Source organism: Excalfactoria chinensis, chromosome 1 (genome assembly GCF_039878825.1).
Source record: "Excalfactoria chinensis isolate bCotChi1 chromosome 1, bCotChi1.hap2, whole genome shotgun sequence".
Lineage (NCBI taxonomy): Eukaryota > Metazoa > Chordata > Aves > Galliformes > Phasianidae > Excalfactoria > Excalfactoria chinensis.
This window is the reverse complement of record NC_092825.1, coordinates 55,956,282-55,976,226: the sequence shown is the minus strand read 5'-3', so window position 1 is coordinate 55,976,226 and position 19,945 is coordinate 55,956,282. Positions and strand designations below refer to the sequence as shown.

Genomic DNA, 19,945 nt, shown 5'->3' with positions numbered 1-19,945 from the left:
AGAAATCTGTAGCAATACTTCTCTTAGAGACGAGAAAGCTTGATTTCAAATGTTATATACAGAAAGAAGATAAATGAGAGAACAAAGCACACTTGATTATAATTGACCTTGTTTCTTAATATGTTATTGGAAGATACTTGTTTTATAAAAATGTGGAAATGCGTACCCTAAATAAGGACTGTCTTTTTTACCGTCTTCTGCTGAGCCAAGGTTACTGGTTATTTTGTACTGTTCTTCCTAGTGTAAGTCTTTGGCATCTGTCCAGTTGCACTTGCATGTCTGGATCCTCATGTAAGTGACAAAGCATGAAAAAGGCAATGAAGGATGAGTCAGACAGAATAGCTGCAGTTACTTGTCATGGGAACTCTTAGCTTAATATTTTCATTGAATTAAAATTTAACAGCATTTTAACCATCATAATTTAAATGCGTAGAGGGGGAATGAATAGGTGTTTTCCAAGAGAAGTGATAAATGGCCTTTGATAATATACCCTGGTACCGGCTGAGGCTGTTGCACCTTTTTGGGCCATTTGCAGGTGTCTCAAAAGAGCTCCCATTTCCTTGCATGTACAAAGTTGAATGCACGTCTAGGGACTACAACTTAAACCTTAATTGCACATTTGGGCTGGCATATTACAGTAGTAGCTACCGGAGTATACTGAAGGGTATAGGCAGAATATGCTGTTCAGATCTCCTAATAAGCTCAAAATTCTACAGTGGAGAGGCAAGAGTATTTATAGACTTGAACAGAGCTCTGTATTATGCACTGTATTACAATGCTCCAGTCTTCTCTCATTTTTTTCTTTAAGATCCTTGCCGTGTGCACACTGAAAAATAATCTGATTAAAACAAAGCACTTCAGAAGTACATTGAGGGAAGTATTAATGCAATTTGTTTTCCATAATCCCTGTTAACAATGTTGACCTTACAGAAAGGTTTTAAGGGCTTTTTATACTACTGATGCTTTTCTTTTCCTTGATCTTGTGACTGTCCTTTTCCCTCTGTTCTATTTCTAAAACCAACAGCAGCTATCGCAGTAGCTCATTAGGGGGAAATGCTGCCTGTTAGGTGGTAATAGCGAAACAAGAAGTATATAACTTAAACTCAGGATTTGATATGGCTGTTTGGTTTGTGGTTCTCTTCTGAGGACCTCAAAGGCATTTTCAATATGCTGGTGTAATCCAGTTTGACTGGAGGTTCCTTGTGCTCGCAGTAATGAATTGCTGTTACTTTACTGGTCCTTTTCTTTCATTTTTTGTTTAGTAAAGGATACAAACACGCACAGCCCTTCCGCAGAATGTCTTAGAATTTAATTTTGTCCCAATGGATCCGGTGTAAAAATAGCTTTGAACTAATTCTTTCTGCTTAATTAGTAGATGTGAACTCCCTCAAGTTTAGTAGTTTTAATACATCCTTGTGTGGATATGAAAAAAACTGATGTATGAGTCCGTCAAGTAAGAACACGCAGGACCACAGGCTCTGCACAGTGTATTGCAAGAGCCAGAAGCCGGTCCAGTGCTGGTCAGTAAATCTACTCGATGTCCTCTTTCCTGTCTGTCTCCTACCCTGAGGGAATGGCAATGCCCACACTCAGTTACGTGGCCTGCTTTTCCCAGGCTGCTTGTCTCGTGTTTTTCAGCTGTCCTGCTGCCTTTGTCAGCGCAGTAACCTATTCAGCGCTTTGACAGCTTGGTGATGCTCATTGGCCTAATTCTGCCAGGAGTTCTCAGGGCTCCCTGGGAAGATGGTGTGTAGGGGAAACTGCTCCACAGTGCTGCAGCTGCAGCTGAGCAAACGTGCACAGCCCTACCACAAGGACTTCTGTTGGCATACTCCAACACTTGCACAATTGTATGTTCTGCTTGTTTCGATATTGCTTTGTAACTATTTGAAAATAACAATATTTTCAGTTTTGTTTCTGCATTGCATGCTTCTTCAGTCTTCCTTTTTCAGTGTGTTAACAAATACAAACAAAGTCGGAAAGAACCAAAGGTACACACCCATACATTAAAGCATCTGAACTATAGTGATTACCTTTCACAGAATCACAGAATGGCCCAGGTTGGAAGAGACTTCAAGGATGATGAATCTACAATCCCCTGCCACAGGCAGGGCCATCAACCTCCACATATAGTACTAGACCGGGTGGCCCAGGGCTCCATCCAACCTGGCCTTGAACACCTTTCTTCTCCCTCTATTTCATTTGTCCACATTTGTAGGTAATGTGATTGAAATGTTAAGCTCTTTATGTTACATTAATTTCTTCATTGTGCCTCTCATGATACTTTCCAGAATGCAGCTATCACTGCAATCTCTAAGTACAGTTTGGTTATTGGAAGCACCGATAAATATCGCTTCTTATGAATTTCATGTAAGATATGGATAGAAACTCATCCTAAATCAAGCGATCCATCAAAGCTGTCATATTCTGTGATAGTATATTTTCAATAATCTTTTTTGTTACCACTTTCAAATGTTGGTTGGCAGGGTTTAAGCTTATGTTATGGTGCACGGGTATTACAGGGTAGGTCAGGAAGCTGTTCTAGAGTCGATGATATGACAAATATGGCCTTTTCACATCCATCTATTGAGCATCCTGTATCAGTGCTAATTCTGCTGCTATGTGAGATGCACACAGTTGCTGATGTATGTTCTTGGCCTCCTTTTCTTGTTGCTCACTCTCTAGCAAGCCTGTACCTGCTGTGGGGAAGCTGCAAGCTCTGCTGCGCACCTGCATGCTGCCTGTGGAGCCCAAGGAGCAGTTGCTGCCATGGGCAATGACTTGCCTTCTAGTCATTACCCAGTTAAACAGTGGCTGATTGTTAACAGTCTAACAGGAGTTTATAGACAGGGTATGAAAAAAAAAAAGGAAAAAATATTTTGGGGGACCTAGATTTTCAGCAGTATACACAGGCAAAGGTTGAAGCTGAAGGCAAATCTTTCTTTCCCACTGGCGATCATTTTTGAAGTACTGAGGGAGAAGATAATGAGGAGACCAGAGTGGAGCATCTTATGCAAAGGATTTTATGTTTTCTGACAGATCGTGCCAACTGACAGATTACTGTTACTGTTTGCAGTGCCTCCAAAGCCACTTCATCTGCAGAAGCTATCACCTGTTACATACCAAACCTCTAGGCATAAAGCTTTATCAAGTTCAAAACCAAGAATGGAGGAAGATACACCCACATCTGTTTCTAGTGTCACAAAAGAAAAGTCCAGCAAAGTGTCAGATCTCATCCATCGTTTTGAGGGATGCAGGTATGTGATGTGATTTTAATCCTTTTGTGATTCTGTTGGAAGAAGAACACAGATACTATGGTAGAGTTAAGCCTATCTCTGCCAGAGGAGCTGGTAACAAAACAGCATGTTTTGAAATGATGCAATTGTGTATTTGGTCTGCACAGGCCTGTTCATTTTGATGAGGCACCAGTCTTAATTTTTCTTTTAAACAAGCAAATAACAGAAAAACAAAAAACAACCTCAAAACACAAACTACTTGCAGCATTGTTAAAACATCCTGAAAAACATCAGCAATTTGATTTTGGAATGAAACTTTGGAGTGAATCCTAAATTCTTTTCTTCTTGTAGGAAAAAAAAGCCACAAAGCACCCACATTTCTATGTTTGCCTGTAAAAAGGAAAGTCCTGACTTCCTATTTATACTGACCCTAATGTCTTCAGATTATGCACGTGAAGCGTGTTAGTTGAATTGATGTGACATGTATCCACTAAACTGTTTGCATTGTAGTACTTGGTGATCTCAGTTGAATATATTAATCTTCCTTAGTTTTTATACTGCGTTTTACAAGAAAGACTTGGAGAAACATGAGATACAGTTAGTTCACAAAATTGTGCTTCTTGTGTGCCTTTTAATTGGATGCATATGAGTAGCTCTGAAACAGAAGTTTGGAATACATCTGCTCTGTATAAAGAGAGTGACATTCCAGAAATCCCATGACAGAGGAGCAATTCAGGAAGTGTTACAAGTACTGGACATTGCTTTCTTCTGTTTCTTTAGGATACTGATGTTTTGAGGCTCGTACAGGGCTGAATGTGTGATATACAACAGAGCATGTCCTAATGAGACCATTGAGTGTTAAGGTTTTCACTGCAAGAATTCCTCCTTGAGGTGGAGGAAACTTAATTTTTTATGCAGAAGCAGTTGAGTGTTGCAAAAATAGGTTTGTTTAATGGAATAGGAAGAGTTTCAGAGCTTCATCTACAGGAAATTTCCATCATTTTGCACAGGCTTAATTGCATTGCTGTCATGACAACTACAGAAAAGTGGGGAAAAACTCTGTAAGGCAGCACTGGAGGTCCTGAGAATTAAACTAGTTTGAGTCCCTAGTCTTGTTATTACTGTTTCCTGTTCTTCCTCCAAAGCATTATCCAAGTCTTCTTAACACTGTAGTGAGCCTAGAAAAACATTTTTACCTCCTTGATCTCTCTTTCTAGTAGTTGAGAACTAACAAAAACTTCTCAAATAAGATACAGTGCTGTGTGCTTTTAGTTTTTTTGTTTGGTTGGTTATGATCTTTAAGTCTGAGCAGTTCCCTTTTGATTGCATATGTGCATTGTGGAGAATAAGGTGCATAAAAAAGAATTTCCCCTAAAATTCTGCCTTTGACCAATAAAGACCAATATAAAGACATCAAGGCATCCTGTCCTGATGGATGTGAGCTGCTGTTTGGAATCTCCCTGTCCATAGAAACACTGCCTTCTGTGATAGCAGTTTGTTTCACTATGCCCTCATGCCATTAAGCCCTACATTTCTTCCTGTTACGCATGCCTGCTAGATTGTACAGGCACTCTCAAAATTATATGCAAATAAACTCAACAAGAAAGCTTCAAAAACTTTCCTTCTTGTAGACTGTAAGAGCCTTTTGGGGGGGAGTTAGGTGTGGGAGAAGCTGAATAGCCTTTTTGGCTAATGTTATTTATTAAGTACACCAAACAATATCTGTTGACTGATGAATTCTCTTCAAAACTCTGATGTCTGCTGTTGAGAAACTTCCTAAGTGGCATGCCTGGTGTCCTGCTGTGGCTGGGGAAGCAGTGCACATTTTCAGAATGACCTTACGTCACAGAGCGAGTCTTCCATGAAGGCAAACTTCACTTGTAATTATTGGTTTGCAAATGGCTTGGCAGCATGTTCATGAAGTGCAAACTCTGATTGCCAATTATGATAACATGTTTTCATTAGTCTGTATAGTCCACAAGAAAAAAAAAAGGGGTAATTAAACCACTGTGCTGTATACATGCAGTGGAAAACTATGAACAAATTTTATAGTTTCTCAGCGTTCTGAGAGTGGTACAATTTTTACACAACTAAGTGAGAAATGATTTACTTCCTTTGTTATAGGATAAAAAATGAAGCTGGTATATGTTTTTCACCTGAAGTGTACAGAAGTTTGGAATATGCCTGCAATGTTCATGTAAACTGTCCAACAAATAAGGAGTAAATGTACAGTTTATAACTAGTTACCATCTTCCTGGTAGTTTAATAGTCCATACTAAGAACTATGTGTTAAAGCTCAGTCATGTTCTGTTTTTCTGGTTGAATATGATTTGATAAATGATCTTAAAATCCAAATGCTCAGGTTTTATTATGGTTTCAATGATTATGTTTTTTCTATTTGCTGTAATTAAGCCAAACGTTTTTACAGAGTGGGCTAACATTTATATTATCTTAAAATTCAAAATCTCAAAAATCTAACAGAAAGAGACAGTGAAAGGTACAAATGAGGGATAACATATGTTCAAAGCTGAGATAAAATATGGAGGGAAAAAGCCTCTTGAAGAGATGCATCTCGAAGGAAGGATGCTGCTAAATAAGGAAACTGGGGGGAAAAAAATGGGATAGTAACCAAATACTCTGCCTTCAATATGCTGAATTAAGGGAAGGGATGCTAAACATTCTCAGATGTTTTTCATGCATTCTTAGCAGGCAGCTAGGGAACAGGCTCCCTTTTAGTTTATGTATTAGACTGGTACCTGGAAGAGAATAATTCTTTCCTCATTTCTTCTTGTAATCTTCTGGTATAGTTGGGGCAGGTTGCAGCATGCATTGAAGCCTCAGTTTCCTCGTCTCCTGCATGTTGTCAGTGATAGTGCCTTTCATTTTGAAAACTGAGATACAAGAGAGATGGGGATGGAGTGAATCAATACGGATAGCACTGTAGGTTTTCTGGTGAAAGTTGCGTGTTTGTGTTTTAATGGAAAAATGTGGTTTAAGTACTGATGGTACTTCCTGATATTAATGCTGGAAGAAATAGTTTGGAAGAACTGTTTATATGGTCTAGCTGTCCTACTCCCCATAACAGGGGTTTTCTGTAACACTATGTTTAACTGTTTGGCTTTTTTTTTTCTATGTTTTGCTTGTTTGGTATATTTAGCCCATTCAGTCCTATTGACTTGAAGAAAGATTCCTCTGCTCTCAATGTCTCTAAATCTCAAGGAAGATATGGGTCAACGCCACCACCTCAGCCAAAATTCCCCTCCCAACACCCACTACTAAAACAGGGAAACAGTAATACCGACAAAACTCAGGTTGCACTGACACACACAGCCAATGGAGTAGTAGCACAAGACCACGTGGAACGTGAGGACAGAAGGACACTTGACCAAGATTCTACTGTGTCCATCCTGGTTTCAGACAATTCAGTCAACAGCAGCTTGGTAAATGGAGAAGGAGTAAGCACATCCAGGGATTCACTGGAAACTACAACTTCGTATGAAGGATCAGTACTTAACAGCTGCTACAGGACTCCAAGCAGTGATACACTGCACCCATCTGACAATGAAATTAATACTAACGTGGAGGAAGAACCGAATGAGGAAATCATCAAACAAGACCAACCTGCAGAAACAAAGGTAAAGAGAGAAGTTAAGTTTTTTTTTTCTTGCAATATTGCTATTTTGTGTATATTTTTCAAATTTCTGTTTATAAAAATAAGCTTTGAAGAGCAAATCAAAAAGCTGAAAATCTTCAGATGAGTTTTCCTCTAAAACTTTAAATTTACTACCTTTATTAAAAAGAGGTTATTTAAAAGGAATCAACAAACTCGTCTGAAACTACAAAAAGAAATCTGAAAGCCTGACTATCCAGTGGCAATTCAGTGATATGCTTCTGAAGTGAGCTAGCAAAAAGCAAGAAAATGTGATATGGCACAATATTCTTGGTTCATGCAGTGCCACCAAAACTATTTTGATGTTTCAAATGTGTTTATAGTGAGTTTAAAGAAAAAAAAAAAAGAAAGAGGTGGAGAAATTTATTTTTACATTCCTTCGCCCTCAGGTGAGGGATCTGAGGGTATCCAAAAAAAGCAAAAAGAGAAACAAACTGAACCTGAAATATGCGTACATGTTCAGCACTGTGCATCAGCTGTGCTAAACTGTGAGGAAGATATAGATATAGTAAAGTACGTAAAACAGGATTTCATATGTAGTAAATTACAGCAACAGCACTTCAGGCAGAACTGCTGTGTGGATTCTATCTTGGATGTAGTTGTCAAGTCAAAGATAGAAAGGCAGTGGCAATATGCTAGCTATTAGATAGACATGAAGTTCAGAAAATATGAAGAATATGCCTCGTTATCAAGAGCTGTGACATGATGAATTTGAGCCTCCTCATAAGGAAAGTTTAAAATAATTAAGGGAAATAAGTGGGTGGAAGAAAGTCTGTCTTGGAAAAATTAATTGCTGAGAAAATTATGTGTATTTCCTTTTCTAAAAGTTTCATTATGCAGTTTACCTTCTCGTACTGAAGTATTCATGGCCAACTGGTATAATCAATAGTTTCAGTCCAGCTTTGCTCTGTGAGTCACTGCAGGGGGCTGGGCTAGCACTCTTCATGCCCTCCTCTTCACCACACAGCCAAAGGGGTGAGTGGCTGGTCAGAAACCATTTTGTGTGTTGCTGAGCACTGCTAAAGCTGTTCCCCAGTTGGCAGATGTACACTTGCATCAGCTAACTACAAAACTTCAGAATGATTCTGGAACTGGAAATACAGGACTTCATAGATTCTGACAGTGTTTCTGTCTGTGTCTTCACAGAATCATGGAATGGTTTGGTTTAGAAGGGATTTTTAAAGACCATATAGTTCCAATCAGTTCAGTCGTGGGCAGAGATATCTTCCATTAGATCCAGTTGTTCAGCGTTCTTCCCAACTTGGCCTTTAACACTTCAAGGGATGGGGCATCCACAACCTCTCTAGGCAATCTGTTCTAGTGTATTCTATTCTAGCAAAGAATTTCTTCCTAGTATTTAGTCTAAACCTTCCCTCTTAGTTTAAAAAGATTACACTTTGTGCTATTGATACACTTCCTGATAAAGAATCCCTCCCCATCTTTCCTTTAAGTCCTTTTAAGTACTGGAAGGTCACTCTGAGGCCTTCTCTTCTCCAGGCTAAATAACTCCAGCTCTCAGCCCTTCTTCACCAGAGAGATGCTACATATCACCTTTGTGGCCCTTCTCTAGACTTCTTCCAACAGATCTATGACTGTCTTATGCTAGAGGCCCCAGACTTCAATACCACACTCCTGGTGAAGTCTCATGAGAGCAGACTAGAGGAAAAGAATCACATTCCTTGACTTGCTGGCCACACTTCTTTTGATGCAGCCCAGAACATGACCAGCTTTCTGGTCCATCAATGCACTTACTCATTTTTTCATCTATCACTGCACCGAAGTCCTTCTCACGACTGCTATCAATCCACTAATTGTCCAGTCTGTATTCATGTTTGGGATTCCTTCAACCAAAGTGCATCACTTTGCACTTGGCCTTGTTGAACTTCCTGAGGTTTGCATGGGTCTACCTCTGACGCATGTTCAGATATCTCTGGATGGCATCCCTTCCCTCCGTTATGCCAGCTGCACCACTCAGCTTAGTGACATCTGTAAACTTGATGATTGCATTCAGTCTCACTGTCCATGTCACTGACAGGGATATTTGATAATAATACCAGTCCCAATACAGACTCCTGAGGGAAACCACTTATCACTGGTCTCCACCTGGACATCAAGCCATTGCCTGTGATTCTTTGGATGTGATCATCCAGCCAGTTCCTTACCAACTGATTGGTCCATCTCTCAAATCTATGCCTCTCTGTTATATAGATGAGAATGTTGTGCGTGACAGTGTCAGATGCTTTGCACAAGTCCAGGTATATGATGTTGCTTGCTCTTATTTTTACCCACCAGTGCTGTAACTCTATTGTAGAAAGCCTCCATGTTTGTCAGTCACTGTTTTCCCCTGGTGAAGCTCTGTTGGCTTTCACCAATCACCTCACAGCTTTCTATATACCTTAGCATAGTTTCTGGAAGGTTCTGCTTCATTATCTTTTTCTTACACAGACACATGATGTTTTCATTCACAAAACAGCACCATCTCTCCAAGCCCTTGCATATAATTAACTAGAGACCCTGCATGTGCCCATGGAGGGTAATTTCATTAACTAGGAAAGATGGATCTCATGCATTACATTATAAAATATAATGGGTCCTGCCATGAAAGTGCTAGTATGTGGGTAATTGTTTTGTTGATTTGTTTTGAGGATTTCTTTGACAGTAATGTATAAACATTGCTTTCTATCGAAATGTAATTCCAGTGGCAATCCAGTGTGCCTTTAACCTGCCATACCTTTCATTATGTTTCCATCTTCTGTTCGGTATTATGTGCTTCCCCCCCTCTCTGTGCCAATAAAAGTGCTGAATGCTAGACTGGCAATGCTAAGCCTGCATCCAAGTTACACAGTAAGGTGCTGGCAGCATTCTCCAGGAAAAGGCAGAAATGGGAAGCAGTTGTATCATCAAATCCAGGTGCTTTGAGAAAATGTGACTGGGAGCAATCTCACTCTTATGTCTTTGGCCTGCTGAGTGGCTATTATATGTTATCTGGCCTGTATTGACCAAACTGCAAGGTGTGTTACAACTCCTACTAGATGTACTTGTTGCTGGTGCTAGAAGGATGAAAAACAAAACAAAGTAAGCCCATGTGAGTTAACTCTTAAGACAGATATTGGAGTGCAGTGCAGTGGAGAACTGAATCTGTAAAAACTGAATCGGATGACAGCAGTTTCTGAGGTACAAGTGAGCATGTGGTATAGCATCTGCTTTAGTAACATTAAGAGTCACATCTACCATAGATTGATCTAAGGGCTATAGTTTACAAAATAAAACACTGATTTAGATTAGGGTAGTGCGTTCTATAGACTGAAATCATCTCCGTGAGAGGCCTGACAGAGCCTTAAGCTGCTACTGTGAGTAGGCAGTTTGTAGATTCTGCTGGGCACTCCCATAGTCCCTTAGGGATCTTAAAACTTGTATACATTCATGTTGAAATTTTGTTGTGGTGCTGTGCTGAACCAGGAGTTGGATTTGATGACCCTTTTGGGTCCCTTCCAACTTGGGGTCGTCTGTGTTTTTGTTACTCTGCTGCTGGAAAGGGTGAATTCAACTGTGCAGAACCCAAGCAGCAAATGGTTTTTAGACCTAAAAAAGAATATTTATTTTGAAGTAACATTACTCATAAGTTTTCCACTCCACCTCCTTGTCACTGAAGTCAGATTCTTACATGTTCTGGAAAAGTTTAAACAACTAAATTTTATTTCTCTTATTTACTCTATTAGTCTGAAAGTCACAAACCACAAATACCACAAGGAAGAAGACAATTAAAACTTTTCTGCCTTGCAGCAGAAGCACCTTCTGTCATATATATATTTTTTTCCTCTAAAATGCGGAGGATGAAGAGTACAAGAACATCCCAATCAATTAGTTTCCTGGAAAACATCTTGTGAGAAATCTGCTGCTGAACTTAATTGCAGGCAAGAAGACAAATGCTTATGTGTTTGTTGTGAGGTTTGATAGTAGGATATTTCATGTGTGCTACAGGTGGAGAAGAATCCTTTGCAAATCTTCAATAAAATAATTACCTGATGTTTCCTTTTAATAGCCATGCTGGGGACTCTGGAGTTTCAGAGTGAATATCATGTATTTCTAAATGCAAGGTGAAATTTTGATTCAAATGGAATGAAACTTTCATGCTAATTTAACTTTCTGCTAAGCTATACTTAACTGTTGCAATGCTAGATGAAGAGAGAAAGTGGAAAATCCCACTTTTACAGTTTTACGTTCTTCCTTAGCAGAAGTAAATCATGAGCAAAGCTGTGTATCTTTAACACATAATGTTAATGTTCAGAAATATTCTTTAGGGTCACTAGGATCTTTGCTGTTTTTCGTTGTTACTGGGCAAGAAACTCTCCAATTACTCGTGTAATGAACTGTTGCATGGAGTTAATGTGGCAGAAGGTGGTGGTAGCATTCAGTGGGTCGTGCATAATTGAGTGGTTACCTCAATTTCAGAAACTAACTTGAGATTAAATTAAATCTTAAATTCTCTTGGACGTTTACACTTATATGCCTAATACTTACCGAACAAAGTTTCAGATAAAGATGTAACCGTGCCACCAATTATTTTCAGAAAAGGACAAGCTCACTCTGTTACTGTAGACCAAATTCCATATTTAAGTCAAAACAAAAATCCCACAATGTAGACTAAATTGTATTTGCCTGTATTCCTTAATATATTACTGCAATGTTCTTGAGTCAAGAGCTATGATAAGGTAAGAGTAAATCATACTGTATCACTACTGTGTTGGTAGGTATAGTTTTCTTGATGGGCAGATGTTTTTTGTTTGGTTTGGGTAATATGTTATGATCATATGGGAATTTTCTTTATATGAAGTCTGCTTTAAATTAGTTTTATTTGTCCAAAATTAGGAGAGTGGAAAAACAATGTGAGGAGGAATCATAAACACAGATCAAAAAGTTCATATCCTCAATTGCATTTTACATACTTCATCTTAATTTCAAAGCTCAGTCTGGGGAAGAATTACTTACTTTTATAGAACCATATAGTTTGGGTTTGGGTTAGAAGGGACCACAAAGGCCATCTAGTTCCAATCCTCTGCCATAGACAGGGCCCTTTCTGCTAGATCAGGCTTCTCAGGGTTGCATTTAAACTAACCTTGAACACTTCCAAGGATGAAACATCTACAGTTTTAGTTTCTGAAGCATCCATAGTAGCACAATAGTACAAAGAATGCAGTGTTATGTGCTGAAGAGTACACAGTTAAACCAAGGTGAAATATTTAGTTTAAACATGCTATCTAAAGATACAGATTTGGAGTCCTGCCTGCATGAACCTTGTCAGATGTTGGGACAGAATGGAAAGTCTGGTTTGCTTGAAATTATTAATATTGAAATACTTTAGTTAATAAGTGGTTCAGCCAGAAAAAAAAAAAAAAATAAAATGCCTGTTTCAGGTCATTAGGGAAGCTAGTTTAAAGATATGTAAGTAAAAATTCTCTAAAATTGCAGTTTTTGAGGGTTAGTATCTGTAGGTCAAGTAGGACTGACATTTCAGTTCTTCTGCAACTATTAGAAAGCATAGAGAAGTTCTAATTATCTTTAGCTCTCTTATTTGGAAAAGAGTAGTACATTATTGAAAATTAATGTTCTAAATAAAAGCTGAGTCGGCATTTTTGACATGGTTGCATTCTGTTTTGGAGTGGAACTCAGGTACTCAGTCTTGTGTCTCACTTCTAATGTTTTGATCAACAATTGAAACCTTATTTCTAAAGTGAATGGTCTCTATCACTCTAGCTGTTCCTGATTGGTTTTGTGTGTTGAGTTGCCTTGTTTTATGGGCTGTAATGGATCTCCCAAGCCACTGAGAAGTTGTGCTTAAAATAATGGAGTATGTATCCAGGTGTATGTTGTGTTTTTTGCCTGTGTTTTATTAACTGCAGGGTACCCAATATAAATGCTAAAAAGCGTAAAGAAATGGCCATTGTTTTTATTTCTAGCATCTTATTATCTTGCTTATGAGAAGGGGTGCGCACATTTATGGTTATGTACTGTGAAAGTAAAGCTTAACTTGAAACAGAACAAAAATTCCCTTTCTCTGTTAATGATTGGATCAGATTTGAAACATCAGTTCTTTAGGCAAGCACTGAAGCTTGTAGCAGATTAATATTAACATGTTTTTCATGCCTGTTTTTTTCTAAAGTTTCTTCTTTTAAGACTTTTTTTCTCCAGTCGTCTCTATGAACATTTTCAAGACTGTTTTGTTGAACAGATCTAATAACCAACAGCTCTGAGTCATTCTCCCCACTGCAAAATATTATTCAGGATTCATGTTCCGAATTATGTTTCTGCTATTCAGAATAGACTCATGCAGATCTGCAGACCCTGTTCCTCTTCTCCTTCTCTGCCTGCCCTGAGCCTGTGGCTGTGCCCCCTCCAAGCAGGGTGTGGGTGGTGAAGCTGGGGGCAGACATGCAGCATGGGCTTTGCATGTCATTCCACAAGGCTCAGTAGTGAGTCTTTCCTTCATATGGGAAAACCTGAAACCTATATATCTGAACCTGTTTCACCCCTTGTGTTTGGGATGAGCAGATGCCAGTTCCATCAAAAAAAGTTCAACAAGAGATGGATGTCACTATCGACAAAATAGCCTAAGACTTTTTGTTTCCAACAGGAAGGAAGCAAGAGTGACCTCATGTAAACCAGATGCTTTCTTTTAGATAGAGTACCAGGAAGATAGGAATGTGAGAGTAAGAAAAGTGGAAAAGATGGAGCTAGAAGTAGAAAACAGTTGGGAGTTCTTGTAAAATGTGGGCAGATATTAAGATGATATAGCGGGAAACTGAGGGCTACCCTAAAAAACAAACCACTAGCAATCAAATTTTGCACTATTCTTGCACCGATCTAACCCCGTAGGTGGATGTTCCTGTGCTGGAATAAGAGCATGCTACTGTGATTAAAAGATAACTCATCCTTGGTGGATTTTTTTTCCCCACAAAGACAAGTACTAACTGTAGAAAGGAGACCGAAGCTCTAGAATTAGAAAGATGTGTAAGGTAGATACTTAAAGAATGGAAAAGCAGTGAGTTGGAGCATAGTGGAAGAGCAAGGGATTTGCCTTGGCTGAGGGGCGAGGACTGAATGCTTTTTCTGAATAGCTCATTTTAAATATTACTTTTTGAGGGTGCTGTGAGGGAGATTTTCCCTCTCCTGTTTATTTCAAGTAATATTCTGAACACTGTAGATGGGTTCTGTAGCAGTGCTTCAGGGAGGTGGGGACTTCTGGCAAACAAACAAACAAAGAAAAACAAAGAAAAATTGAAAAATAAAACAAATGTGAAATGTATTTGAAGAGGAACAAGTAGCCTCCACGTTTTTGTGCCTCTGGCAAGTCTGTATGTGAGATTCTTTGTAAATGACTGCACTAAACAGCATGCTGGGGCTGTAACAGCTAATCCGTCAGCTCTCGGCAATGTCTCTTGACAGCACTTAAAATGCTGTTCTGTAGGTTACTGTGGTTGCTATGCTGATTGAAACAGATTTAATGAACTGCTTTGAAGTCTCTACTGAAAGCCTGTATTTAGGGAGGGGACTTGCTATGTAGCAGTATGACTGTTAACACTGAAGATTGAAATTGTAAAGTATTCATATCTGGAAGACCTGCTGAATACTGAAAGGGGAAAGAATACACTTTGGTCCTTTACATGAAAGCTCTGTTCTTTATTGCTCACTTTTTGGTAGTATGTACAAATATATGTACTTGCACATGTTTATCTTGCAGAAAACAATAGGCAGTTTGAAATCAGAAATCTACCAGAAATCTCTCTCTTTATTTATTTTAATGGAAGGTTTCCAGAATTTGTCTAGAAGATTCCCTCTTTCCCATAAGCTCCATTTGGACATAGACTACCACTTCCTTAGGACTCAGATGTCATTAAATGTCAGTACTTTGCAGCACAACTACTAAACCCAGAAGGAAATCTTACAGTGGAAGAGCCATTTTGTTGAATATGACACCTTTGAGCATGAGACTTTTATTTAGTATTTTGGAAGGGTGCACTTTAATGGTTTAGAAATAGGGCATAATTTTATATTCTAACATATTAAATTTAAGGTTGAAAATTGAACAAATGCTTTAAGGTTTACATTTGGCAAAAGAATCAAAAATATGTTTTTGGTTTTTGTTGTTGTTTTTTTTTGGTGTAGAAAGACTTTAAAGTGAAAAATTCTTTAAGAAACAAAACTTAACTTACTTAATATAAAGAGCTAGGGAGGGAATATTCTAATAGCAGTCAGCCGTGGATAAGCAGTGATTGTATTGATGAACATAACACATTTTTTTATGATATTTTGCAATGGTTCTGTTATGCAAAGAACAGCCAGTTCAAATAAATTTCAAAACGGGGGCGAGGGAGAACACCAACTAATTCCATCTGTTACATTTTACTCTGTAAATGAGTTCTTCCAGCATTGAAAGGTTGATAGTACTTGGTTACCAGGCTGGAGCTGAGCTGTTCAGTAGGGAGTTAGGGCTTTGGCAAAGATTCCTATACAAACAGAGAAATATTAAATGGGTTAGGCTTTGGCTTTTGCTCCGTAGTTTTACTGATTTCTTTCTTTTAATCCTCCTCTGACTTTTCGTTTTGTTGATTAAATTGGCAGAAAGCTTCTATTTTCCAAAATAGGGTGACAAATCCCATCCCGGATGGGATGGGTTGCACCCTAGAGTTCTGAGGGAGTTGGCGGATGTGGTCGCCAAACCACTATCCATAATTTTTCAGCAGTCTTGGCTGACTGGGGATGTCCCGGTGGATTGGAGACTGGCAAATGTGACACCTATCTTCAAAAAGGGCCGGAAAGATGATCCTGGCAGCTACAGGCCCATCAGTCTCACCTCGGTGCCTGGGAAGGTTATGGAAAGGATAATCTCAGGTATCATCATGGACGAACTAAAGGTCAGCCATGGGATCGGGCCTAGTCAGCATGGGTTTATGAATGGTAGATCCTGCCTGACTAACCTGATTTCATTCTATGACAAGGTGACCCGCTTAGTAGATGAGGGAAAGGCTGTCGACGTGGTCTACCTGGACTTCAGTAAGGCCTTTGACACTGTCCCCCATAACATTCTGGTAGAGAAGCTGGCTGCCCGTGGTTTGGATGGGTGCACGCTCCGCTGGGTGAAGAACTGGTTGGATGGCCGGGCCCAGAGAGTTGTGGTCAATGGAGTGGAATCCAGTTGGCGGCCGGTCACAAGTGGCGTCCCCCAGGGCTCGGTGCTTGGGCCGCTTCTGTTTAACATCTTCATTGATGATTTGGATGAGGGGATTGAGTGCACCCTCAGTAAGTTCGCAGACGACACTAAGCTGGGAGGGAGTGTTGATCTGCCTGAGGGGAGAAGGGCACTACAGAGAGACCTGGATAGACTTGATCGATGGGCCAAGGTTAATGGAATGAGTTTCAACAGGGCCAAGTGTCGGGTCCTGCATTTTGGTCATAACAACCCCAGGCAATCCTACAGGCTTGGGGAGGTGTGGCTGGAAAGCTCCCAGACGGAAAGGGACCTTGGTGTGCTGATGGACAGTCGGCTGAATATGAGCCAGCAGTGTGCCCAGGTGGCCAAGAAGGCCAATGGCATCCTGGCTTGTATCAGGAATGGTGTGGTGAGCAGGACTAAGGAAGTCATCCTGCCCCTGTACTCAGCATTGGTGAGGCCTCACCTCGAGTACTGTGTCCAGTTTTGGGCACCTCAGCACAAGAAGGACATGGAGGTACTGGAGCAGGTCCAGAGAAGGGCAACGAGGCTCGTGAAGGGCTTGGAGAATCAGCCCTATGAGGAGAGACTAAGGAAGCTGGGGCTGTTTAGTCTGAGGAAGAGGAGGCTGAGGGGAGACCTTATTGCTGTCTTCCAGTACCTGAAAGGTTCTTACAGTGAGAGTGGGGCAGGTCTATTCTCACTACTGACTTGTGACAGGACGAGGGGAAATGGCCTCAAGTTGCGCCAGGGCAAGTTTAGGTTGGATATTAGAAAGAACTTCTTTACAGAAAGGGTGGTTAGGTACTGGAATGGGCTCCCCAAGGAGGTGGTTGAATCGCCATCCCTGGATGTGTTTAAGAGCCGCTTGGATGTGGTACTCAGGGATATGATTTAGCAGAGGTTTGTTGTTGTGGTATTGTTTTGTGGTTGTTTTTTAAGAGATAGGCTACTGGTTAGGCTGCGGTTGGACTTGATGATCTTCAAGGTCTTTTCCAACCTGAGTAATTCTATGATTCTATGATTAAATGTTAAATGTGAAAGTTGATTTTCAGGTGCTTTTTGGACTCTGAGGTAATTGTGTATCTTTTTAATTTTTATTTTTTTATTTTTTTTTCCTCCTAATTTATTGCTATGTTTTCTTTATTATTTGAAGAGCTCTTCTTCTTTTCCCTTAGGAGACAGATGAACAGAAACGTCACAAAATTGCCAGTGAACTTCTGCAAACAGAAAAAGCCTATGTTAGCCGACTTGGCCTCTTAGATCAAGTACGTTTCTCCTGAATTTGTTTTTCTTTTCTTTCCTTTAGTTCATTAAAATGGCTGTGTGCATGTATAAATTATGTAAAGGAACTTGTACATTTTTCATATGTCACTGACCTTTAACATCAGTCATTTGTGGTTGCTGCATAACTTTGCCTTTTTTGTTTGTTTGTTTGTTTTTTCTAAATTAAGAACACTGAGTTTTTCTTAGATAGTGTTTTAGAATGCTGTATTAATGCAAATCTTCTGTGTGTCTGAGTTCATCATAAGCAACAGTAGCGCAAATAAAAGGGATGGATAATACTACACTCACTCATTTGTTGGCTTCTCTTGAGTTGGACAAGAGTTTATCATTTTATAGTACTGAAGTTGTCTGCCTACCAGCAAATTAAGTCTTTTGGACTTGAGCCACATGAGCAGCATTTCCCTTTGGTGCTAAAGAACCTACGAAGATGCCCATTCTAAACCATACGTGCCCTGTTTTCCCATTATACATTTAGATTGGATCCTGTTAAAGTGAACAAAAATTACTTCTCCTACAAGAGAAGAGTTCTTATGCCCTGTAGAATCAAACTGATAGTTCTTAAATTTGAAAATCTGTAGTTCTTAATATTCTTTTCTTATTTACTTTCCACAGAACGCCTACATCCATTTTATCTGAGTACTTAGAGCTATGCATTGTCTTACTTCATGATATTTTTCTCAGATATCACTGTTTAAACTTTTCAGTCGCAATGCATAAGTCTTGTACGTATTGTTGAGGAATAAAATAAGAAGCTTTGACTGCTAAAATAATCATTTGGATTCCTTGGGGAATCTAAGTAATTGTCCTTAAAAGTAGTGAGAGGAAAAAAATTTTGATTTGATTGGGAAAAAAACAATAAACAATACCTATTTAATTTATAGTTTTTACTGACAGGTAATCATAAAATCATAGAATCACAGAATGGCCTGGGTTGAAAAGGACCACAATGATCATCTAGTTTCAACCCCCTGCTTTGTGCAGGGTCACCAATCACCAGACCAGGCTGCCCAGAGCCACATCCAGCCTGGCCTTGAATGGGGCATCCACAACCTCCTTGGGCAACCTGTTCAGTGCATTACCACCCTCTGTGTGAAAAACTTCCTCCTAATATCTAAACTAAACCTCCCCTGTCTTACTTTAAAACCATTCCCCCTGTAATATACAAGTATTGTCCTTGATTCAATCATGCATAGGTTACTCTATGACTGTTTTCCAAATATTAGCTGGACAGAGTTCTGAAAAATGGTTTCAAGCACAGCTGCTCAACTAATGATAATGTGAGGAAATCAGAAGATTGTTTGTGGCTGTTATGCTTCTAAATTGGGTTGAAAAGTATGTAACCTTTATAGTCTTTGAAGGAATATATCCAAATTTTCTAGTTGTCCTCTCAGAGATGAAGCAAAGTGAGTATATTTTAAAATATAAATGAAAGTGTGAGACATGGACTGTGTGAGATATAGCTCTGCATGGGCGCTGGTTCATCTGATGTGTGTGTAAAGAGTTACACGTCTCTACTCATTTTGTAGCTACAAGTCAGGTAACGCAACTGATGGGGAAATAATGCTTTTTTTTAATTAACTTTAGAGACTACAGTAATATTAAAGTCTTTTGCACTTTAAATGGTATAGTCTGTGTAGTCTGGTATAGTCTTGTCAGTTACTTGAATTTTTAAAGGATAAGGGGCTCCGGCATACAGACTATGTGTGTATGTTGGGCTAATGGTAATCAGAAATCATGCTTGCTGAAGAGAAAGGGAGAATGGAAAACATGACTGGAGAACTGGGAAAGCTGAGAATATCTAACTGTTAAAACAGACAGGATATTAGAATCAGAGTAGCATGGCGCTGCTTCATCTTGGCTTTCCTTATGTCTGCTCAGCCTACAGCACTTTTCTGGCTCAAAAGAAAATTTAGGTGTAATGGAAGGAGTAGCTTGTAACTTCTGGGAAAGGAAACAATTTCTGTGATTATCTGCCTATGCTATTGAAACATTAATCTTGTCCTGACTGGAGTAGGAAGGAGAGGAAGGGTCTTCATCCAGTGATAACAGATAAAAGGCTAATAGGTTTGGGGTTCTTTTTCTGCATTGCAGGTATTTTACTCCAGACTCCTTGAAGAAGCCAACAGAGGTTCTTTTCCAGCCGAAGTGATTAACAAAATCTTTTCTAATATTTCATCAATAAATGCCTTCCACAGTAAATTTTTACTTCCAGAACTTGAGAAAAGAATGCAAGAATGGTAAGAGATGATTCACTGATTAGTAATTTACTAAGACAACGTCTGTAGAAACTGTTACTGGGTTGAGGTAGGGAAGATGCTTTCATAATTAAGTGTTCCAATCCCAGGAAACACTGTGGGTAGGAGAACATCTGCTCCTTCAAGGTCTGTCTCAGCAGAGGACTTTCATCATTAGCCCAGACTAAGTCATCTATCTTACTGAAGCCAGTGAGGTTACTCATGATTAAATGCCGTGCTGAACTGGGGGATCAAACTAAAATTGTGCAACCCGATGAATTCATTGCATATAATAAAAAATTGAGACAAG

At 39.4% G+C, this 19,945-nt stretch overlaps 1 protein-coding gene across 8 annotated transcripts in view; it reads left to right on the top strand.

Annotated features, from left to right (window-relative positions):
- The window catches only part of LOC140257152 (protein bicaudal D homolog 1), a 282,019-nt gene that overhangs the window by 242,628 nt on the left and 19,446 nt on the right, over positions 1-19,945 (top strand). For all 8 annotated transcript variants that reach the window (XM_072346204.1, XM_072346214.1, XM_072346292.1 and 5 more), the window contains 4 exons: positions 3,077-3,257; positions 6,394-6,871; positions 17,293-17,382; positions 19,493-19,638. In XM_072346204.1, the coding sequence (XP_072202305.1) occupies positions 3,077-3,257; positions 6,394-6,871; positions 17,293-17,382; positions 19,493-19,638 (895 nt within the window). The remainder of the gene's footprint in view (positions 1-3,076; positions 3,258-6,393; positions 6,872-17,292; positions 17,383-19,492; positions 19,639-19,945) is intronic.